Below are 24,509 nucleotides of genomic sequence, written 5' to 3'. Positions count from 1 at the left end.
TGCATCTCGGAGGTTTGTGAAGCCAGCGAAAATAGTCTTGATCTTACGATCAAAGAAATCAGCCAGTTTGTCACATAGTTCCTGCAAGAAATCAGGATCGGGAGTACAACCCTTAGGCTAAAGGAAATCTTTTGAAATTTGGAAAATAGTGCAAGAATCATTTTTGTCAATTCAATCTGGGCAGCAAAGTACAGTCTCTCGTCTTACGGACGATTTGTATAAGACTCTGTCTGCTTGGGAGTACGTGGCCCTCCAAGCCTGCTCTAACTCTCCAAAGGTAAGACACTCTTTTCCCAAAGAGGGTGAGGACCAGGGGGCAGAATGAGCTCAGTTCTTCTGGTTGTTGAGACTCTGAGGTGGTTGGACTTTGATGGCCTTGATGAGCTAGTGAATAAAACTGTCTAGGCCCATGGTTACCTCTCCAGTTAGATGAGTGGGAGAACTGGAAAGCCTCTGGGTAAAGGTAGAGCCCTGTAATTTGCCCCATTGTCGAAGCGTGAGATCAGTCCTTCCGGAAGCCCATCTCCTAGTTCTAGTCTGATACAAATTGAATAAACATGATCAGTCCATACCTGGGGTTCCGAAATGCCAGCCATAAGAGACTACTGATTGGTACTGATTAAGTCCAGCATATGCCTAGCTTGATGTGCAGAGCTGGTCTCCAACTGAGTAAAATTAAGGGCCGTTCGATTGTTAATAAGAGTCCTAGTGGCACCCTTTTAACATCATCAATGTAACAATCACCTAGGATGGTGACGTTCAAGTAAAATACAGAGCAAGGATGTACGGATGGTGTCAGTGGATGCTGTACGAGAGATAAGGATGGAAGCAGGTTAGCCGGGTACAGATTATAGTAATGGCTGGAATGGGGTAAAGCAAGCGAGCAGACAGAAGGCAAGGCAAGTAGGAAGGAAGATAAAAAAGGAGAATGGAGTGGCAGGAGGAAGATTGGGCATATAAGGGGAATGGGTGGGGAAGGGAACAGTGATGAGTAGGAGGAGTAAGAATACTTGATGGGAGCAGGCTGTAGGGCTATAAGAGACAGTTTCAATAGGTGGGAGCACCCTCCTGTCACATTTCCACCTGTCCTCCAGCTCATAGGAATTTTTCAAAAATGTTTGTACTCGCAGATCTCAACTTTTCACCATCCTCAAGGATTTGTTCTGGCCTCTAAATCCTCCAGAATATTATAGTAGGGGAATGAGGAGAAAGGTCGCACTAGCCACACTAATAAACGTCCTTTATCTACAGCACGCAGTATTATATTCTAATCCTTCAAATGCATTCAGATCATTGCACCATTTACCTCAATAGCTATCCCATAGCAGCAGTGGTTTATCACCTCTGGCTATACCCATGATTCCTTGATGACTAGATGAAATTCTAATTGTGGAAGACTTTAATTTGTGGATAGTCCCAATGCTAAGCCGGGTGTCGACCTCCCCAGCAATGAGCAGGTACTCGGCTTCTATCAATAAGAGGCTCCAAACAAGGTCATAAGTATCCTCCATAAAGCGTACTGGAGCCAATGTCCAGCACACCTACCCCACTATGCCTCTTCCAAACCCTTCGTTCAACGTCCGTGCATCGTATCAACCAACAACCATTTAGGAGGATGAAACATTGAGAAAGATCATTGGGTGTTCAAGGACCCAGACTTTGAAATGCTCTCAACTCCAAACAAACTTCATGCAATTCAGCAAACCTTCGAACACTGAACGTTTCACATTTTCTTTAACTGAACTTCACACTGAACAAGAGTTGCGATCAAAGAGGTTCTGGCATGGGATACCTTGCCATACTGCTGTACGCCTTGAGTGCTTTGAAGTAATCGGCTTTGAAGTAACTGGAAAGAAACATGTAGTGAGACGTGAAGTGCTTCACAAATCTTAATTAATTAATTAACAAGTAAAATGCTGGGCAGTCACTCTTAACCCACCATATGAAGAATAATAATACTATGGTTTGTATAGAGCGGCTAATCACCCGTGAGGCTCTCTAGACGCTGCCTAGATGCACAGGGAGATTAAGTGATTTGCCCAGAATCACAGGATGCCGAGCCGACGTTGAGACTCGAACATGGATCCCCAGCTCCAAAGTCGGCAGCTTTGGCCGTTACGACAAAGCCTCTCCCTAAATAATAAGAGAGTATTTATCACAAACCACCAAGACAAATAATGTCCAAGTCAAAAGCTAGGGTTAAGGAGCCTGAGTCCAGATCTCTACAATCGAGAATAACAACAATTTACAGTTTTGAGGCAGAAGAATACCCCCCTTGCCCCTCCCCCCCAACCCCCACCCAACCACTGCTGAGAGCAAATAAGCCCCTCATGTCTACTGCGGCAGCATCAACCTAAACCTCCAGACACCTACTGCCCCTTATACCAAGATTATTCCTTGCATTAATCCAAGACTTTTAAAAATGTTATTCCTGGTTTGGCCTCTACCACTCTAGCCTGAAGGTTGCTGAATGTATTAACCCTCCTTTGTTTGCAACAATCCTTCCCTATGCAACATATACATCCCCAAAAGAAGCAACGACTCCTACCCCAAACCACTCTCCTCTGCAGGACAGGCCTTGTGTTGTATTTTTCTGTGAGTTATTCTGTGAATAATACATGGTGGCATAACACTGACATGTCTGCTGTGTTAACTACTCAACAGCTGATGCAGTGCTGTGTCAGACTGCTGCTGTACACAAGCTGACTGTGTCTGTCTTGCAGTATTTACACCATATATTCTACGGATCTGATTGCATGACTGTGATATATTCATGCAGGTGGCCGATGTCAAGGTCAAGGCGGATGAAGCCAAAGCTAAAGCGCAGGCTGCCCTGGATAAGGCCAACAACACGAGGGCCCGCGTGGAGCGGTCCAACAAGGACCTGCGGGAGCTCATCAAGCAGATCAAGGACTTCCTGAACCGTGAGTACCCGTGATGGGAGCAGAGGGGCCTGGGGGAGGAGGAGTAAGGAGGAATAGGCAGGGCTCTTTCCCCTCACACTAAGATCAGACCTGGAGGGGCTTGAGTTACAGTTCTGCCGTACCGTTTGCTTTCTGGGTAAAGTGCTACACTCATGAGAAGAATTTCCTCCACCACAGAGATAATGTGGTGAAGTCTCTTCCGATTTAGCTCTTCCAACAGAAATCAGAGAAACTTCCATTTTCCTCAACACACTCCGCCCTCCCCGTGACAGCCGTCCCAACATATGTAAGGTTCACTGCTGCAGCAGCTCCATTTTTGCAACAGGAGCAAATTTGGCAAAGATGCTTGTCAAGCCTGGTGGAACCATGAGTTTGGCGGGTCAGGAGCTCCTCCAATGCATGCCCCTGTTCTTCCTCCGCTAAACTCTTAAGGTCCTAATTACAATGTCGGTCGGACGAGGTCCAACCGACATCATAGCGGAAACTGGACCTCCCGATAAGGAATCAGTGGTCCCGCTTCCATTATTACAATGCAACAGCCTTCACGGCGGTCTGAAAGTGTATTTTTTCTATTGCGTCTTGGATGCGGGCTGCAGCACAAGCTGCAATAGAAAAAATACACTTTTAAAACACCCATGCACCGTTTGGCAGCACCATGCGGGGTCTACCACATGAAGCATGGATTTTTGGGGGGTACCATAGGTGCCGGGGGACGGGGTCCTGCCCGGGACCCCCAAAGTCAGTTTCAGACAGCCTTTTCATGTCCACAAGGCCGACATGGAAAGGCCGACCGAGACAGACATCATAATCCTGATGGCGGTGCCTGAGATGGCATTTGGGGATTAACTGCCTGACCAATGCCCCGTTGGGCTCCTTGAGCATGTCATAAGCACAGCGAAATTCCACTGCGGGTTTCCCTCCGACCGCCGGTATCATAATACAGCAGTTGGACGGAAACCTATAATGTCAGGCGGAAAGCATCCGATGAGCTGTCGGATGGCTTTCCGCCTGACATCATAAACAGGCCCTTAGTGAGGCCCCAAGACATCTCAACAGACAGTTCCCTGTGAAAGGCTAGATAGGTGAGCAGAAAAGGAGTCTGACTCTGCCCCAGACCTTTGTGCCTTTTAAGTCACTGTTGTGTCAGGAAATTACTTATCTATAAACAAGACTTCCTAAATTGTCACCGACCAGTACTTTCGTTGACCTACATTCCACGAGAGAGAAAGTGAAAAATGTAAGAAATGAATATGCAGTGTAGTTTACTGCAAGAATAAACCTTCTTGCTGACCAATGATTCTTCACACTACCCAGGTAGCCAGGTTTTAGATAGTTCCTCCACAGTATGATGGCACAAGCCAAAGGTTCATCTATGAAATTGTCACTCAGGAATGCGTTCTTTTTGGTTTAGTAGCTGCAAGGGAATGTTTATGATGATATTATAGTGCCACTAAAATGCTTGTACCTGCACATTGGTGTTCTGCAGAAGAAGGTGCTGATCCAGACAGCATTGAGATGGTGGCCAGCCAAGTTCTGGACCTCTCTATCCCGGCGACCCCTCAACAGATCCGGCACCTGGCCGAGGAGATCAAGGACCGTGTAAACAGCATCTCCAATGTGGACGCCATATTGGACCAGACTGCTGGAGACGTGCGAAAGGCGGAGCAGCTTCTGCACGATGCCCGCAGAGCGAGGTGAGCCTCCCTGAGGGAGAGGGGTGCGGCAGACCCCTTCAGGGCCTTGCAGCACATTGACTGCTCAATGACTAAGCAGTGTGTGGTAGGTATATTATACTCAAGACACTTGAGTATGAAAACACTGATTACATAGGAGTTAGCTATGTTTTCATCAACATTACTGCCCATAGTGGTCCATGCCAGACTTATTAGACAGGCATAGAAGTCAAATTTACATACATTTAATCTAAATGGACATTTTGCATATGTTTATGTTTTGTAAAGCGCATGGCTACCTGAAGGCTTCCCTATGCTGGTGAATACTGTGCTGAGAGTAGGGCCTCTGGTACATTAACAGGGAAACAGTCATTCTTATGTTTCTTCCTGAAGGAAATTTCATTTTCCAGTGCTCTGAGACTGGGTGGAAGATTGTTCCACAACTTCGGTACTATGTATGCAAATGATCTTCCTCCCCACCTCATCCTTTTTACCCTGGTTGTACTGAGAAAATGAAGATCTGAGCATCTCAGGTGTCTTGTTGGAACATAAATGGTTACCAACTCTCTGAACTTTACTGTCCCATTGTTATTTATAGCCCTATGAGAATACAGAGGGATTTAAACTTAGTCCTTGTCTCAATTGGGAGCCAATACAGCTGTTTGAGGAGTTCTTTTGCGGGGACATAACTAGGAACCCTTTAGAAGGAGCCTTGCTGCCGCATTTTGCTCAGTCGAAGTCTCTTTATTACTTATTTGGGTGTGCCCACATAACGTAGGATCTTGTTTAGATCTTGGCCAGGAATTCCGCCATAAATGTTTTATTAAGAGTTGGGCAAACTGTCTTGCTCCTGCCAGAGAAGCTTCCCCTGGCTCTGCAAGCAGAAACTTTAGACAGACGATCTCAAGGACATCGGGTCATTGGTTTAAGTGCCACAGACTGTCCACTCCACTTAAGGCAAATGTTATGGTGTGTTCCTGCTTTAGACTGCCACAAAAAGCTTGTTGGTCATGAACAGGAATTATTATAAACGACTCCCGCACACCAGAAGAAATCTCCTAGGGTGTCAGGCTATTCCTTTTTCTTTTTCAAAAACAAACTTCCAATTTGAGAAATTAACTTTGAAAAACAAACACTTTTGCTGAGAATACACATTAAATATGGCAGCCCACAGCAAACGTACAGTATCATCAGAGGAGCCACCATTGCAACAGGTCCTCTCAAGCAACAGAGCTCTTCACCAGGCAGGTGGGGATCTCTAAATATGGCGGGTGGTCGTCCACTCTTCAGACACTGTCGAAAACACCATCTAGCCCTCCCTGTCCCTCTGCAACTCATTCGCCAACTTCTTCCACACCAAGATTGCCAACATCTACGATAACTTTGAATCCCAACCACCACAGCAGGACTTCCCCGTTCCTCCCTCCATACTTCCGCCCTACTTCCTGACTGACTGGACACCTCTCTGCACTGAAACCACAACCTCCATCATGTCCACCATCCATTCCTGACCCCCTACTAACCCCGTCCCAAACCATACCTTCAAACTCGGACGCAAGGAAATTGGACCAATGCCCACCAGCATCATCAACTTAGCATTCAGATCTGCGACCTTCCCGGAATCTTGAAAACACCTTGAAGTGAAACTGCTTCTGAAGAAACCCACAGTGGACACTTTCGACCTTAAGAACTACTGCCCCATCTCGCTCCTCCCCTTCCCGACCAAGTTTCTGGAGAAAGCTGTCAATTGTCAACTCACAGATTACCGGGAATCCCAACACCTTCTCCGACACTGCCAATCCGGCTTCCGCTCAAACAACAGCACTGAAACCGCCCTTCAACTGCCATGAATGACATCAGAGCCACCCTTGAGCGCAGAGAGCCAACAGCCCTGACCTGTCAACCTGTCCGCAGCCTTTGACACAGTCTCCGTCTCCCACCACTTTCACATCTAAAGACTTCACCACATCGGCAATCTATGGCAATGCCCTCAAGCTACTTTACTCCTTCCTCACCGAGCGAACTCAGAGAATCCGCCTCCATACATACAACTCCACCCCCAAGAGCATCCTCTGCGGCATACCCCAGGGCTCCATATTCATCCCCACACTGTTCAACGTCTATACGGCACCGATAGGACCCTTCACGTACAGCCACGGTCTCAACATCATCTCCTATGCCGATGACACCCAGCTCATACTCTCCCTCACCAAAGACATGGACACCACTAGAGGGAACTTCTAGAAAGGCATTTCTGATGTCGCCAAATGTCGCTAACTGGATGAGAGTCAACTGCCTCAGACTCAACTTCGACAAAACCAAAGTTCTCCTTTTCTGAAGACCACCCTCACTGTGTGACAACTAGTGGTGGCCCTCCATCCTCGGACCAGAACTCACCCCGACCATCCATGCTCACAACCTCAGTATCATCATCAACAATGAGCTCTCCCTGAGACAACAGGTCAACTCTGTCACCTCCACCTGCTTTAACACCCTCAGAATGCTTCGTAAGGTCTTCAGATGGATTCCTACAGACACCAGAAGAACCGTCACACAAGCCTCATCACCAGAAGTCTTGATTACCGAAAATACTGTCTACACCGGAACCACCACCCTCCACCTCAAGCGCCTCCAAACTATCCAGGACGCGGCAGCAAGAGTCATCCTGGACCTGCCCAGACAATCCCACAACACCACCACTTCCGCAACCTGCACTGGCTCCCTGTCAAGAAGAGGTACCACTTCAAACTGCTCACTCACGCGTAGCAGGTCCTCCACCACACAGGACCAGAATACCTGAACAACCGCCTGCCCTTCCACCAGCCCACCAGAAACGTGCGGTCTGCCTCCCTTGCCCTCGCTAACATCCCCCGCATCTACGGCACCTGAGCAGGATGACGCGCCTTCACCCACCTCGATGCCAAGGCCTGGAACGGCCTTCTCATCCACTTCCGAACCTCCACCACCCTCGCCAAATACAGGATCGGCCTCAAGACCTGGCTGTTGGATTAGCCTCATCTCATTCAGCGCCTCAGGGATACCTCTAAGGGTGATAAGCACGCCATACAAATGCTGATTGATTGATTGACTAGTATGGCATTGATTGACATCTGTAATTCTGCAATCTACTATATAGCATAAGGGAACATGGAATATATATGCGTGTATCAAAAAGCTAATATATCAATAATATTCTTACTTTTTTGTCCCTCTGGATGATTTATTCACCATCTTTTAATAGTTTTACATCTGAACAAATACATTGGAAAGAGGAGTACTGTCTCTTTGTAGATTGGGTTACTTTTGCTACTGAAATACCATTTCCTGAATAATAATAATAGAAACTTTTATAATGTGAAATTAATCCTTGGGAACCATTCTATTGCTGTTCTATAGTTACCCAAATGGAATATGGGTAAGCCATGATATATTTGTTGAGTCACTAGAATTATGTATCATGTTCATATCCAAAGTTACTGGTGCTGTAAATAATGTCTCTATCTCCTCTCTCATGTATTTCAGACACCGAGCAGAGAATGTCAAGAACACTGCAGAGTCTGCGAAGAAAGCACTGGAGGATGCGAAGCGGGCACAAAATGCAGCCGAAGGTGCCATCCAAAGTGCTACCGGTGATATCAGGGATACAGAGAAGACCCTGAGTTCGGTAAGACATGGGAAGAATTTCATTTTAAAAAGACAGCGTCTAATATTAGACTTCAGATGCCATTTTGAATGGGTCCTAATTTACTCTCTACTTTGTTTCCACAGTACATAGCAATGTTAGACATTTGATGCAGTCTGTGGATTTATAACTATTCATAGAAAAAGAAAAAGGTTCCTTACACTAGGAGCTTTACATCTTATACCTGATATAGATGTATGTGTGGCCCACCCTACCACATTGTAACATCAGGGTAATATCATGTTTTTAGTGTTTAGCTCATGTTTGCACTAAATGTACCTCCTTCTTTTGCAATACCAAGGAAATGCGATTACACCAAGATGCGTGAGGTCTGATGGGATTCGATGTGATGTTATATTTACTAACATTTAACATTCCTTTGGGGGGGACAAAAAAAAGTAATGCTTTTCATCTCAACAAGAAGTTTTTAGGTCAATCTATTTTCCTGATTTTGTTTATTTATTTATGGGTTTGTGGCGCTTTTGCATGTCATTCTCATGCCCACTTCACAGCCCTGTTTGTTGTAATCCATATTGTCTCCATAGTGTGTAATTCACTTAATTGAAAACAATGTGTATTCAGCTTTATGTCTCCTCTCTGATCAGACTGGAACAATAGATGTCAGGACATTAAAGAAAGGCGTTATTTTACCAATAAAGCCTAGTGTTCTATTTTGAGTGTTAGCGCACTCAAGAAGTGTCAGACTGAGACAGTCAGGTAGTGATAGAGAAATGTCCTCACCACTAAGCCCTTCAATGGCCCTACCCCAGAGGGAGCCCCCATGTTTAATTTTAGGTCTGTTCCCCTTTAGTTGACCTCTTAGAGGTGATCGTAGGATGTATGTAATCCGGGATTATACAGACGTGATTATGAATCCTTGTTAATGTCAGGGGGCTCCTGGATTATCTTTGTTTTGTGATTACTTCTTTCAGATCCAACTGCAAACTGCAAGTGCAGAGAATCAGCTGAATGACGCAATGGACAGAGTGGGACTGCTGGACCGACAGATCGATGCGCTGAAGAAGAAACGGGCAAGCAACAGCCTGGCAGCTACCCGGGCAGAAGAAACTGCCAGTACAGCCCGCGACAAAGCAAACGAGGCAAAGCAGGTACAATTGTGTTTATATCTGAATGCAGGACAAAATGACAGATGGTCAAGAGACTCTCCAAGAAGCTTCTCCATCCTCAGGCAACATAGGTGGGATTTCTCCCAGGTGTCCACCTCCAGCCCTCTCACCACTGACTAGCTGAAGAATTCACCTTCATAAATCAGTAGCTGCTGTGTAGATGCTCTGTTCCTTCCGGCCGATCACTGGTTCATGACTTTAGATTAGGCCTACTGATTGAGCCAGTCTACAGTCTCACAATGACAATAAGCAGAGGACTGAAGCCAGCTGATATTCCCAACCTGAAGGCTAACATTGCCACTGGTATCTCCATCCTCGTTGAAGGAGGTAGGATTTGCTGCAGCAAGCTGAACACCTCTGAATCGAATACGTGCATTAGAATTCTAGCCTGTCTTCCAGCAGTCAGTGGCTTTATGCTGTCCAGCAGTGCCACAAGCCTTTGCAGCCATCTACCTCTCCTCCTCCACACCGATACAGCACTTCAAACACACTCCCATCCCACAACTTGCATTCTGCCCTCATCTGCTGCACAAATCCGGGATATGGCCGTCAGCACCCCCAGAATATGTACCCTTGCTTCGAACTGGTAATAGTTGTGCTTTCACCACAGCAGCGTGACCCTACCATCACTACCCATCCACTTCACCCACAAAACTCCTTTCTTGGTTCTGGCCTGTGAACAATTTGTCTTTGATGTGGACAACACTGCCCTGTTCCAACCTCCTTGGAACCCCGTGTCACCTCACTATTCCCCTCTAAACAAATGACGCTCTGGTCCTCTGCTCACCCACCCCACTACTTGAAGACTTCATTTAATTATGTCTACATCTACTTTTTTACAAAGCAGGGCCCAACTTTGCAGGCAACCTGACCTCGCACAACTGAAAGAATGATAGGATAGGCTGGCTCACCTTTCAAGAGCTTGTGTGAAACCAAAAAGCAGCAGGATCGACGAGCGAAAGAACTGGCCTGTTTGTTCTGCTAGACTCTAACTCCCCCACTGTGGCAGGCACTGGAGCAATTACTGTGCCTAGAGCCATTCTTAGTTTATGTTTTTTTGTGGGCTAGTGGTATGCAGTTGTGAAGGGGATTTGGACTTGAAGTAGGTGGTAATTTGCTACTGTTTTGCAATTGCGGTTGCAAAATTTCATACATAGCTCTGGAGTCGCTATTAGGAAGGGAACTCCCCTTCCTAATAGCAAGTCGCAAAACCTATTTTAGACCAGTTTGCGCACACTAGAAACCTTGGGCCCAATTACAATACCAAATTGACCCATTGATTGTCCCAGGCCCTCAAAAATTCTGTGCTCAAGAGTATCGACCTGCGCTTGCATGCATTATATCGACATCCAACGTAATATCGAGGTAAGCATACACTGGAAGTATAAATTTACTATTCTAACTCCACTTTTTCTTACCTTGTTAACTTGGTGGTAGCTGATATTGGACAGTGCTGGACTCCTTGCAACTGTTCTTGGCCCAATGACTTGTGGATTGCCAGCATTGTCATAGTAAATGTGCCTTGTGAGAACTTTTATTGAGGTCAAGGGACAATCAATGAGCTAATTTGGTAATCCAGGTGAAGAACAACACTGTGTATGGCTAAAAGAAAAAAAGTCACGGGTATGGTGTTGATGTGTCTCGCCATGGCTATGTGAGAATGTATCAAACTGGGTGTAGCTGGCAATTAATCTCCTCACAAATGTACATCCACAAGAGAATGACAGCCACTGTTGTATTCAGAATCTCCATGAGGCTCGCATATATGTATGGAAGGCTCATGGTATTGATGGCACTGCATGCACATTATTCAATTATTACTATTGGAACTTGTACAGGTAAATCAGCCTAAAACATAACTTCATCTCCTGATCAATGGAAATCATATGAGTGTATACCATATGCTGCAAAATGAAAAGCTACTTATCTGCAACACCGGCTTTGAAGCTGGGAGCCTGATCACAACCTGGAGGAAAAGGCCATAACATGAAGATTGAGCGGCTATTTCATGGCAGCTCGACAAAACAGAGACATTCCCAGGTCCCAGTTACAAAGCATCTGAAAAGAACCCCTCGCTCTTTCCTGATAATGTTGTGTTTGAGCATTTTGTTTTACTATTCCACAACTAGTCAATATATGTCAGACCTGAGATATGCATAAGATTTGATCTTTGTCACCAGTCTGCAAAACTAAAGTTAGAGATAACTAATGTTTCCTTTCCTAGTTTAAAACCATTCACTTTTTCATGGACTTTTTGTCATATTGAGACCCCAACTCCCTTCTTAGTTTTATTTTTCTACCTTACATTTCGACGTAGCCTTATTTTGTACAGAGTAAACATTTAAAAGTATTCTGTATTTTTTCTTGATATATTGCTGCTTTCCATACTATTTGTAACATGGACGAGTACTGCATTTACTTTTAGGTCACATTACTAACTCATACTGATTCATCGCATGTTGTTTCTTGTCCACTTTTGCACACAGGCCTTCTCAGAGGTACTAGAATTATATTGCCTGCCTCTCATATTTTGGATTTATTTCACATTTTGCAGCATGAAGCCTGCTATGGACTCTTTCACATTGCATACTTTAGTCCAGCTGTACCCAAGTTAGATTTGGAATCTGTTGTGCTGATGAATCCTTCCCTGTGCGTTTGATGGGTTTCATCTTTATCTTCATACAGCTCCTGGAAGGCCCACTAGGTGACAAGTACAAAACTGTCCAGGATCTTGTGGATCAGAAGGCCAAAAGGATGCAAGACGCAAAGAAGAAAGCAGAGGGTCTGAGGGACCAAGCCAAGCATCTCTTAAGAGATGCCCAGGGCAAATTGAAGCGCTTACAAGGTGAGACCTCCTCAGTGGTTAGTCCAACTCGCTGTCAGTAGAAGGTGAGGGAATAGAGATGGCTTCACGTCAGAAGATGGGGAAAAAGTGGGCTGGACATAAGACCCTAGTAATGATAGAAGTGAGGTATAGCATGGAGAACAACCCTAATGGACGAAGCGAAAGGGACTACAGCATGCAGAACACTTCTAATGGATGTGAATGATGAGGACAGGGAAAACGCATCTAATGAGAGGGAAAAGAAGTATTAAAGATGAGGAAAGAGAGTATGGAAGGAAGAAGACAAATAATGGGACAGTGAGAATGGGATGGTGAAGACTTTTTATGGAAAAAGAGGAGCGGGAGTATGGGACAGAGCACACTCATAATGCAAGAAGGAGAAGGGGAAACGAGGTAGTGGACTTAAATAGAAGAAGACAGAAGGAAATTATGGAAGGGAAATACTTCTAATGAGGAAAGAGAGATGAAAAGTATGGAAGAGGAGGACAGAAAGGAGAAGAGGAGACAATTGAATGTAGAATACAATTAATATAACAAAATGAGTATGGAATAGATTAGTGTGTCCCAAACTGTGGGTCACAAGCCGATTTTGGCGGGTCGTGAAAGTCCAAGCAATTAACGGAAATGCTTTTACATTCTGTATTTATCTTGTCACATTTGCTGCACTTCAAAGTCAGAGGTCAACTGTAGGGCTGTGTCTTCTGTCAATTTGCTGCATAATTGTGTAACGTTGGGCATTGTGTTTACAACCCCCTCTCACTTTGAAGTCAGAGAAAGAAAAGTAAAGTGACTATTGTGACAGCCTCTCTGGGTGCAAGGAGTGTGAGAGGAAGGGCTGTAGGATGCCAGGTTTGTAACACACAACAAAATGTAAATACCCGTAAATGAACTGGTTACATCCAGCAGCTGGAAGAGCTAAAAAGAAATTAAGCTCAATTTGTTTTGTAGTTCTAAAGTGTGATGGAAACAAAGATTTTTTTAGGATCGAAACAAATCGATATACTTTCTCTGCACAAATGTATGGTTTGTGTGTAAAATAGTTTTATCAGTAAAACTGCATGTCGTGCACATTTAGTGGCCACCTTACTCAAAAAGTTGCTGTCTGTAAATGACATTGTGCTGCCACATGATGCCTGAGTAACATCAAACAATTGCCCGCCTCGTGCCCATTATAGCTAGGTAGGTCACAAACGTCTGTCGTTCTAAAAAGAGGGTCCGATTTCTAAAAGGTTTGAGACGCTTTGGAATACAAATCACATATGATGAAGACAAGGAAAAGAACAGAAATTGCCTTTGTAGAAGTAATAAACGTTTTGAAAGAAGGAACAAAATGTCTCAGGAGTGGACCTGAAGAAGGGAATGTTTAATATCAATAGGGAAAGAACATTACTTAGAGGTGATTGAGGGAAGGTAAGAATGTAAAGCCCCTGTAATGAAGGGAAAGAACAAACATTGCTTATGGGGGTGATGGAGAAAGAGAATAAATGTAGAATTCACATCAGGGGTGTTGGAGGGAGAGAAGGATTGTAGAACGACTCGGAGGAGTTTTGGAGGATTGGTAAGATTGTAACATGACTCTTGGTACTGAAAGATGGAAAGAATCAATGTAGAACATCTCTTGGAAATTATAGAGAGAACAAATGTAAAAGGTATATCTGGAATGATGGAGTGAGGGAGAGAAGGAATGTAGAAGGCTTCACATGAATGACAAATGGCGAGAGGGAATGTAGGAGGACTCTCAGGATTGATGGATGGAAAGGAGGAAGTCAGAAAGCCTCATATGAGGGATGGACGATGGAAGGAATGGAACATAGAAGGGGTCACTGGAGTTCTGGAGGGCGGGAAGGAATGTAGAAGGCCTCACAGAAGTTCTAGAAGGACGATGCCGCAAAAGAAGGAAATGTGAAGGTCTTCTTAGAGTGCTAGAGATAAAGGAGGGAATATATAAAGTCCCTGGATTCATAGCAGGAAACAAGGGAATGTACAAAGTCTCCGAAGAGTGACAGAGGGAGAGAATGGCATAGGAGGTCTCTTTGGAGTGATGGAGAGAAAGAAGGATGTGTAGAAGGTCTTACTGGTGTGATAGAGGGAAAGAAGTGAATGTAAACGGACAAGAATAATGGAGGGAGAGAAATATTATAGAAGACCGGTCAGGAGTGATAGAGGGAAATAAGAGAATGTCTCTCACAACTAATTGAGGGGGCAATGATGTAGAAGGTCTCTCAGGAGTGATGGAGGGAGATAATGGCATAGTAGGCTTTTTAGAGTGATTGGGAAGGAATGTAAAAGATCTCAGGAATGAGGAAGAAAGGGAAGGGAATGTAGAAGGTCTCTTAGGGATGATTTATTTATTTATTTATTTAAGAAGCTTATAAAGCGCGCAGCTACCCCCAAGGAGGTGTCCCGGCGCTGCAAAATACATGTCAATCATGACGCGGAACTACCAAGTGCATGTCCATCATAAGGTAGATAGAGGGAGTCAGTGATTAAATGGTTTCAGCAGTGGTGGAAGGAGAGAATGGTGTATGTCTCTTGCGCATTGTAAGAAATGGGGTTACCAAATCTCCAAGGGGGTAGCATGGAACCAAGCGGGCAGGCCAAACTTCGGAGGACATGTAAAGCACTCACGCAGTACCCACAGACGACACACCAGGCACACCACAAAAGAGGCAGGACACCAGTTTGAGTTGGAAAAATAATAAGTAATTTAGTGTATCTCCAACCTGCAAGGCAAAAATGCATCAACAGCGGTCTCACAACACAGCGCCAACTGGCACCAGAGCCAAGTGTATCAGGGGGGATTATTTACATGGGAAGTATGGGCTGAGTCTGTAAGTCCGTGGCTGAAATAAAGAAGGTGATTAAACTTGTCATTAAACCTGGGGTCACTATGGCGGGGCCAACTCAGGCTCTCATCCTTAGCAGTAGACTGTAACTACAAAGTACAACATTAGCATCAGGATATCCTATGCAATATAACTCCAACCCTACCCGTGTAAAGGAAAACTTCATGGCATCACAGCAAATCCCAACAGACAGGAGCACCTGTAATAAAGCAGCAGGTTTTCTCATAAACATGGGATGTAAACCAGGGCCTGGAATGACACGTCAGGCCAGCACAGGGGCAGGACACCTGCAGTAAATGGGCACATCAACATTAGATATCGGTCTCATCACGTTAGGCCAGGGAGATGACCATCTCATCAGGGTAGTAGGCACCTTGTATGCAATAGAACCTTAGGCATACACATTACGCTGTGACATTAGGCATTTAACCATAAGCATATCAACACTGGCGCATTATTCCTGAGCAATACCCTGGGCATCCAACACATTGCGCACCTCACCAGTGCGTACATTCGGCTCACTTAGGCAGATAAATAACATCCGCAGGGGCCCACAACCTTATTTGTATAACCGCCTGGAATCAGCGTAGGATCACCTAGCAGGCGTGAAACATCAATATACATTGGCATCAGTAACGGTAATAACCGGTCACGACCAATCAAACATTTCCTATAACCTGGTCACTGGGCAGGAATAAACATTTCATTAGGGCAACCCTAGATATCGTTTTGGGCGAGTAACACTTCCCTAGAGGGGCAGTCAGCCTCAGCAGCATAACGCATGGGGATGCCCACCACTAACAGGGGCATTAACACTAGGCCATAAGCACACTGGGCGCGAAACCATCTGCCTCAACATCAACCCAGCATTAGCATAAATCCTGGCCCTAGCTCTTGGGGCTTTAATAATTCCTTGGGGACCCAGGGGCACAGCATTGACCTCCAGCCTACCCCAGTATGTCCTGCATTGGCGTCTCCTGTGATCAGAACATAAATCACCCAGCATTAATATCAGGTAGGGGCCATACTCCTGGCCAGGAACACCTGTAATGAAACAGCAAGGCTTCCTCTACCATAAACCTAGGGGTATCAAACATCAGGCGGAGCAGGCCTCAATCAAGGGGCAGAAAACCCCTCAATCCAGAATGCACATATCATTAGAGCTCAGGCAACACCACATTAGGCCCGGAAGATAACCAACTCATTAGGTGTGTATAAACACTTCATTCAGCAGGGTCCGGGCTGGTCTACTCACATCCACCCGGGGTCATCAACCTAATCCTGAGCACCTGGGCATAAACACCCTCAGTTCCCAACCCGCAACCCAAACATATTAGCCCGGAACATGAGTATGGAAGCATGGGGGCCACAGGCCTACAACAGCAGTAAAGGGACCGCTGGGCCTCCTCTCTCCATAGGTGCCCCCTAATCACACTGGGGTGATCATGCCCTCCACAAAGACCTTTACTCAGGGCACCCCGCTGGGTTCGGTTCGGTCCGCACGGGCAGCTGCATAGAGGTGGATAGGTCTTTTACTGATGGAGTCCCCTCCGGGACTCGGAAGTCATGTAGGTCCCTTCCGGAATGGCTCCGCTCGAACTCCCACTCACCGGTTATCCCAGGGCTCTTCTTTCGCCTCAATGCGGGCGCAGGACACACGCAGGGCTCTCCTTCTCCCTGCTTCACCCGGGCCCCTCCTTTTCCTCCCGGGAACCTGGGGACTTCTTCGGCCTACTCACTCCGGCGCGGGGGCACTCACCGGCTATCCCTGGGCACCCGCTCCGGTTTACCGATTTAATCGGGGCTCCCTCTTCACCACGGGAGCCCCGCAACACCTCCGTCGGCTTCGCCCGGGTTCCCTCGGCCTCACGGGAACCCGGGGCTTTGCGGCAGCTTCCGTGTGCTTCTTCCTGCTGCCCGGCTGGGCAGCCAATCCGTGGGTGCCAGGCTTTCCCTCCAAAAGCTAGGGGTGTCTGGGTAATAATATCTAGACCGCCGACCTATGGCAGTCCAGTGGCAAAACCCATGGCCATGGCATCCATTTTAAACACAGAACATTTTAGTCAGGTGCATTTCAAAAATGGGGGGAAAGTTACAAGTGCTCACACCATTACATAACAATTCAACACAGGACAACTCCTACCACACATGGCCTATACAGGTTTATTACCATGGGGGAGACATCCTAGGGGGTCAAAAGCGAAAAATGTCAGGGGAGAAGGCCAAGTCCAACAAGCATGATGAAAGATGAGAAGGAATGTTGGGGGTTTCTCAATAGTGAGAGAGGACAAGGGATTGTGGAAGGTCTCTGAGGAGTGAGGGAGTAAAAGAAGGAAATGTAGGAGGTCCCTCAGGAGTGAGAGAGTAAAGGAAGGGAATGTAGTAGGAATTAGGAGTGATAGAAAGAGGCAATGATTAGAAGGTCTCTCAGGAGTGACTGGGAAAACAAGGGAATTTAGAAGATCTCTCAGGAGTAAGAGAGGAAAAGAAGGGAATGCAGAAGGTCTCTCTGGAGTAAGATAGGAAAAGAAGGGAATGCAGAAGGTCCCTCTGGAGTAAGATAGGACAAGAAGGGAATGCAGAAGGTCCCTCTGGAGTAAGGGAGGAAAAGAAGGGAATGCAGAAGATCTCTCAGGAGTAAGAGAGGAAAAGAAGAGAATGCAGAAGGTCCCTCTGGAGTAAGATAGGAAAAGAAGGGGTATGCAGAAGCTCCCTCTGGAGTAAGGGAGGAAAAGAAAGGAATGCAGGAGGTCTCTCTGGAGTAAGGGAGGAAAAGAAGGGAATGCAGAAGATCTCTCAGGAGTAAGAGAGGAAAAGAAGAGAATGCAGAAGGTCCCTCTGGAGTAAGATAGGAAAAGAAGAGAATGCAGAAGGTCCCTCTGGAGTAAGATAGGAAAAGAAGGGAATGCAGAAGGTCCCTCTGGAGTAAGGGAGGAAAAGAAGGGAATGTAGAAGGTCTCTCTGGAGTAAGATAGGAAAAGAAGGGAATGCAGAAGGTCTCTCTGGAGTAAGGGAGAAAAAGAAAGGAATGCAGAAGGTCTCTCTGGAGTAAGGGAGGAAAAGAAGGGAATGCAGAAGGTCTCTCTGCAGTAAGGGAGGAAAAGAAGAGAATGCAGAAGGTCCCTCTGGAGTAAGATAGGAAAAGAAGGGAATGTAGAAGGTCTCTCTGGAGTAAGATAGGAAAAGAAGGGAATGCAGAAGGTCTCTCTGGAGTAAGGGAAGAAAAGAAGAGAATGCAGAAGGTCCCTCTGGAGTAAGATAGGAAAAGAAGGGAATGCAGAAGGTCTCTCTGGAGTAAGATAGGAAAAGAAGGGAATACAGAAGGTCTCTCTGGAGTAAGGGAGGAAAGAAAGGAATGCAGAAGGTCTCTCTGGAGTAAGGGAGGAAAAGAAGGGAATGTAGAAGGTCCCTCTGGAGTAAGACAGGAAAAGAAGGGAATGCAGAAGGTCTCTCTGGAGTAAGATAGGAAAAGAAGGTAATGTAGAAGGTCCCTCTGGAGTAAGATAGGAAAAGAACGGAATGCAGAAGGTCTCTCTGGAGTAAGGGAGGAAAAGAAAGGAATGCAGAAGGTCCCTCTGGAGTAAGATAGGAAAAGAAGGGAATGCAGAAGGTCCCTCTGGAGTAAGATAGGAAAAGAAGGGAATGCAGAAGGGCTCTCTCTTGAGTACGGGAGGAAAAGAAAGGAATGCAGAAGGTCCCTCTGGAGTAAGATAGGAAAAGAAGGGAATGCAGAAGGTCTCTCTGGAGTAAGGGAGGAAAAGAAAGGAATGCAGAAGGTCTCTCTGGAGTAAGGGAGGAAAAGAAGGGAATGCAGAAGATCTCTCAGGAGTAAGAGAGGAAAAGAAGAGAATGCAGAAGGTCCCTCTGGAGTAAGATAGGAAAAGAAGGGAATGCAGAAGGTCCCTCTGGAGTAAGATAGGAAAAGAAGGGAATGCAGAAGGTCTCTCTGGAGTAAGGGAGGAAATGAAAGGTATGCAGAAGGTCTCTCTGGAGTAAGGGAGGAAAAGAAGGGAATGCAGAAGGTCCCTCTGGAGTAAGGGAGGAAAAGAAGAGAATGCAGAAGGTCCATCTGGAGTAAGATAGGAAAAGAAGGGAATGCAGAAGGTCTCTCTGGAGTAAGATAGGAAAAGAAGGGAATGCAGAAGGTCTCTCTGGAGTAAGGGAGGAAAAGAAGAGAATGCAGTAGGTCCCTCTGGAGTAAGATAGGAAAAGAAGGGAATGCAGAAGGTCTCTCTGGGGTAAGATAGGAAATGAAAGGTATGCAGAAGGTCTCTCTGGAGTAAGGGAGGAAAAGAAGGGAATGCAGAAGGTCCCTCTGGAGTAAGGGAGGAAAAGAAGAGAATGCAGAAGGTCCATCTGGAGTAAGATAGGAAAAGAAGGGAAATGCAGAAGGTCTCTCTGGAGTAAGATAGGAAAAGAAAGGAATGCAGAAGGTCTCTCTGGAGTAAGGGAGGAAAAGAAGGGAATGCAGAAGGTTCCTCTGGAGTAAGGGAGGAAAAGAAGAGAATGCAGTAGGTCCCTCTGGAGTAAGATAGGAAAAGAAGGGAATGCAGAAGGTCTCTCTGGAGTAAGATAGGAAAAGAAGGGAATGCAGAAGGTCTCTCTGGAGTAAGGGAGGAAAAGAAGAGAATGCAGAAGGTCCCTCTGGAGTAAGATAGGAAAAGAAGGGAATGCAGAAGGTCTGTCTGGAGTAAGATAGGAAAAGAAGGAAATGCAGAAGGTCTCTCTGGAGTAAGGGAGGAAAAGAAGAGAATGCAGAAGGTCCCTCTGGAGTAAGAGAGGAATAGAAGGGAATGCAGAAGGTCTCTCTGGAGTAAGATAGGAAAAGAAGGGAATGCAGAAGATCTCTCTGGAGTAAGATAGGAAGAGAAAGGAATGCAGAAGGTCTCTCAGTAGAGAGAATGGAAATAAAGGGCATGTAGAAGATCTGTCAGGAGTGATAGAGGGAAATAAGGTGTTTCACAACTAATAGAGGGAAGGCAATGATGTAGGAGGTCTCAGGAGTGATGGAGAGAGAGAATGACATAGTAGGCCTTTTTTGAGTGATGGGGACAGGAATCTAGAAGATCTCTCAGGAATGGAAGGGAATGGAGTAGGTTTTCCAGGAGTTATGTTATATAAGCTATGTTTGTAAAGCGCAGCTTGTCACCCCATAGGGTATCCAGTCACTGGAGCAGGTGCATAGGTGTGAGTCTGCTGGAGTGGTGAGTAAGTCGACCATGGGTAGTTAGTTGAAGAGTCAGGTTGTCAGTTTCTTGCTTCTGTCGAGGGAGGTCATTCCAGGCTCTAGGTCTGTGGTGGGAGAGAGCTGGACCCCCTTCTGCTTTTTTGGATACAAGGGGGTACGTGTGAGTGATTGCGAGGCTGAGTGCAGGTGTCTGGTGGGAGTGAAGGTAGCTATTAAGATATTCTGGTTTTATGTTGTGCAGTTCCCTGTATGCGCGTGTGAGGAGTGTGAATTAGAGGTGCTTGTGTGTAGGCAGCCAGTGTGCCTCTGAGGTGTGGGATGATGTGGATGCAATGTGGGAGTTCTAGGATAAGTCTTGCTGCAGTATTCTGGAAGGTCTGAAGTCGGTGGAGTAGGTGGTTAGAGAGTCCGCATACAGTGCGTAGTCGTCTAGTCTACTTGTGATGAGGACTTGAGTGACAGTATGGCTGGAGTTCCTGGGAATCCATTTAAAGGTTTTTCGAAGCATGTGGAGTATGTGGAGTGATAGAGGAAAAGAAAGGCATGCAGATGTTCTCTCGGTCTCAGGAGGGATGGATGGGGGCAAAGATGTAGAAGGCCATTCAGGAGTGACGGAGTGGGAGAATGATGTAAAAGGTCTCTTGTGAGTGATGAAAGGAGAGAAGGAATACAGAAGATCTCGTAGGAATGAGAAAAGAGAGAATGGAAAGTAGAAAATCTCTAGTGATTGTTAGCAGTGATGGAGGGACGAGTGAAGGAATGTGCAGGTTATCTCAGGAGAAATTGATGCAGAAAATCTCATGTGAGTGATGGTAGAAGGAATGTAGAAGATATCTCAGGAATGAGAAAAGAAGAGAAGGGAATGTGGAAGGTCTCTCAGGGATGATAGAGGAAGGCAATGTTGTAAATGGTTTCAGGAGTTGGTGGAGGGAGAGAATGGTGTATGTCTCTTGTGCATGATGGAAGACGAGAAGGAATGTAGGGGCTCACTCAGGAGTGAGAGAGTATAAGAAGGGACTGTAGAAGGTCTCTGAGGAGTAAGGGAGTAAAAGAAGGGAATGTAGAAGGTCTCTCAGGAGTGACAGGGGAAAAGAAGGGAATGTAGAAGGTCTCTCAGTAGTGACAGGGGAAAAGAAAGGAATGCAGATGGTCTCTCAGTGACGGGGAAAAAAAGGGAATGTAGAAGGTCTCTCAGTAATGACGGGGAAAAGAAGGGAATGTAGAAGGTCTCTCAGTAGTGACGGGGAAAAGAAGGGAATGTAGAAGGTCTCTCAGTAGTGACGGGGAAAAGAAGGGAATGTAGAAGGTCTCTCAGTAGTGAAAGGGGAAAATAATGGAATGCAGATGGTCTCTCAGTAGTGAAAGGGAAAAAGAAGGGAATGCAGATGGTCTCCCAGTAGTGACAGGGGAAAAGAAGGGAATGCAGATGGTCTCTCAGTAGTGACAGGGGAAAAGAAGGGAATGCAGATGGTCTCTCAGTGACGGGGAAAAAAAGGGAATGTAGAAGGTCTCTCAGTAATGACGGGGAAAAGAAGGGAATGTAGAAGGTCTCTCAGTAGTGACGGGGAAAAGAAGGGAATGTAGAAGGTCTCTCAGTAGTGACGGGGAAAAGAAGGGAATGTAGAAGGTCTCTCAGTAGTGACGGGGAAAAGAAGGGAATGTAGAAGGTCTCTCAGTAGTGAAAGGGGAAAAGAATGGAATGCAGCTGGTCTCTCAGTAGTGAAAGGGAAAAAGAAGGGAATGCAGATGGTCTCCCAGTAGTGACGGGGAAAATAAAGGAATGTAGAAGTTCTCTCAGGGATGATAGAAGGAGGCAGTGATGTAAATAATTTCAGGAGTGGTGAGAGAGAGATTGGTGTATGTCTTTTGTGCATGATGGAAGCTGAGAAGGAATGTAAGGGGTCTCTTAAGAGTGAGAGAGGACAAGGGACTGTAGTAGGTCTCTCAGGAGTGAGGGAGTAAAAGAAGGAAATGTAGAGGGTCTCTCAGGAGTGAGAGAGGAAAAGAAAGGAATGCAGAAGGTCTCCCATGAGTGAGAGAGGAAAAGAAGGAAATGTAGATGGTCTCTTGGGAGTGAGAGAATAAAAGAAGAGAATTTATATAAGGTCTCGCGGGAATGAGAGAGGAAAAGAAGGGAATGTAGGAGGTCTCTCAGTAGTGAGAGGAAATGAAGGGAATGTAGAAGGTTACTCAGGAGTGAGAAAGAAAATGAAGCAAATTTAGAAGGTCTCTCAGGAGTGATAGAGGAAATGAAGGGAATGTCGAAGGTCTCTCAGGAGTTATAGAGGAAATTAAGGGAATGTAGAAGGTCTCTCAGGCATGACGGGGAAAGAAAGGATTGTAGACAGTCTCATGAGTGAGAGAAAGAGGCAATGATGTAGAAGGACTTTCAAGAGTGATGGAGGGAGAGAATGATGTACATGTTTCAGGAGTGGTGGAGTGAGAGAATGCTATATGCCTCTTGGTCATGATGGAAGATTAGAAGGAATGTAGGGGGTCTCTCAGGAGTGAGGTAAAGAGGCAATGATGTAGAAGGTCTCTCAGGAGTGATGGAGGGAGAGAATGATGTAGAAGGTCTTTTGTAAATGATGGAAGAAAAGAAGGGATGTAAAATATCTTCCAGGAGTGAGGAAGAGAAGGGACTGAAGATGATCTCTCCCAAGTGATGGAGGGAAAGAAGGGTATGCAGGAGGTCTCTCTGTAGGAGTAGTGGTAATGAAGGAATATGGACTAGTCAGTGGTTTTGAAAGGGAGATGGAAAGCAGATCTCCTCTCAGTAGTTACAGATGGGTAATGGAGACCCTTTTGCAGTAGTGGCGGAGAAAGAGAAGGAGAGAAACCATAGAAAGTACCTGTCAACAGTGAAAGAGGAGGGGATACATTTCATTTGGTTTCAGCATACAGCATGCATTTGTCACAGCTGTTTTGTCCTCTTCCTTTTAGTTCTTGAGGGGACGTATGAGGATAACGAGCGCATCCTGCAAGAGAAGGCAAGACAGTTGGATGGGCTGGAGGACAAAATGAAGCGTATACTTGATGCCATCAATCAGCAGATCCAGATCTACAACACCTGCCAGTAGTGGGCACTGAATCCAATCACAATACAGGCGGTCCAGATCTTCAACGTCCGTCAAGAGCGGGCACTGTTGGGTGTTACAATGCCAGCAGTCCTGAGTCATAACACATGCCAGTGGCAGCATCTGGTACTTAGCGCTATGTAACAGTTGCTGGACTCCACCACCACCTAGAAATGGGCACAGCAAAGTTCCACATACAGTAAAGCACACCCACAACCCATAGCAGGAAAGGGAACTGCAGCAGGTGAAGGTGCATAAATGAAGATATACAACCCCTAACAGTAATGGGCTCCAAGCAAAATGCCATACAGCAGCTCTGAATATACAACACCAGCCAGACACTGTTACCATTTCAGATTACAGCGCACAAGGTTCCACATGTGTGCTGCCTTGGCTCTGTGTTTATCTGTGCAAAAGCAAATGTCCACCTGCTGTTGTGAGAGAATGTGCAAGTGCCTTCATAATACAGTGTTGAGCAATAAATAAAAAAAGAAAGCGGGCTGCAGTATTTTTATTGTTTAGACATTTTCCTTTATCAATATTTAAATGTAATGGTGCAAAATTCATCTTATAATGATTTTCCACTGCCATTTGACAGAGCCACTATTTTCATTCCCATGCCAGAATCACCGATACCCAAAGCAAAGTCTAGGGCTGGTACACCTCCTCTCTCTTCCCCAGACACCTAGGCATCCAGGACCTTACTCTATCGCGCTGAGCCTCCTGCTGGTTCCCAAAGACCCCCCTATGTAACCCTAATCTTGTCCTCAACACCCCCATCTTTGCTGGAGTATTCCTTCATCCTGGACCCTCTATGCCTCCTCCTGAAGGGTCAGCATTGGGCACTGCTCAGATGTCCAGAATGACCTTTGCCAGCGTTTCTCAATAAACCGGGTTGCGCTGTAGCGCTAGCCTCCGCCTTCCTTTCACTAGCGCATCCATCTGGACCACTAGATTTGGTCTGCGACTCTTGGTCACCGGTGGCGAAGTGCACTTGGCAGCAGGGTAAAAATGCTAAATCCTCAACTAGGAAGATGGTGCTGAAAGACCCAGGGTACTGGACATTTTTTCTGTTCATCACCAATAGAAAAAACATCTCAGTAATTACCAGAAGGTGCATTGTTTTTTCTGGGCTCTATTCCGTAAA

The 24,509-nt window shown here is 45.9% G+C and overlaps 1 protein-coding gene across 2 annotated transcripts in view; it reads left to right on the top strand.

The window, feature by feature from the left end:
* The window catches only part of LOC147693099 (laminin subunit beta-2-like), a 251,162-nt gene extending 227,292 nt beyond the window's left edge, over window positions 1-23,870 (top strand). For both annotated transcript variants that reach the window (XM_086939355.1, XM_086939354.1), the window contains 6 exons: window positions 2,780-2,924; window positions 4,411-4,618; window positions 8,120-8,261; window positions 9,212-9,388; window positions 12,092-12,251; window positions 23,229-23,870. In XM_086939355.1, the coding sequence (XP_086795481.1) occupies window positions 2,780-2,924; window positions 4,411-4,618; window positions 8,120-8,261; window positions 9,212-9,388; window positions 12,092-12,251; window positions 23,229-23,365 (969 nt within the window). In that variant the 3' untranslated portion in view covers window positions 23,366-23,870. The remainder of the gene's footprint in view (window positions 1-2,779; window positions 2,925-4,410; window positions 4,619-8,119; window positions 8,262-9,211; window positions 9,389-12,091; window positions 12,252-23,228) is intronic.
* The last annotated feature ends 639 nt before the right edge of the window (window positions 23,871-24,509 follow it).

Source organism: Lissotriton vulgaris, chromosome 9 (genome assembly GCF_964263255.1).
Source record: "Lissotriton vulgaris chromosome 9, aLisVul1.2, whole genome shotgun sequence".
NCBI classification, from domain to species: domain Eukaryota; kingdom Metazoa; phylum Chordata; class Amphibia; order Caudata; family Salamandridae; genus Lissotriton; species Lissotriton vulgaris.
The sequence above is the reverse complement of the archived record's forward strand: the minus strand, read 5'-3'. Positions and strand labels throughout refer to the sequence as shown.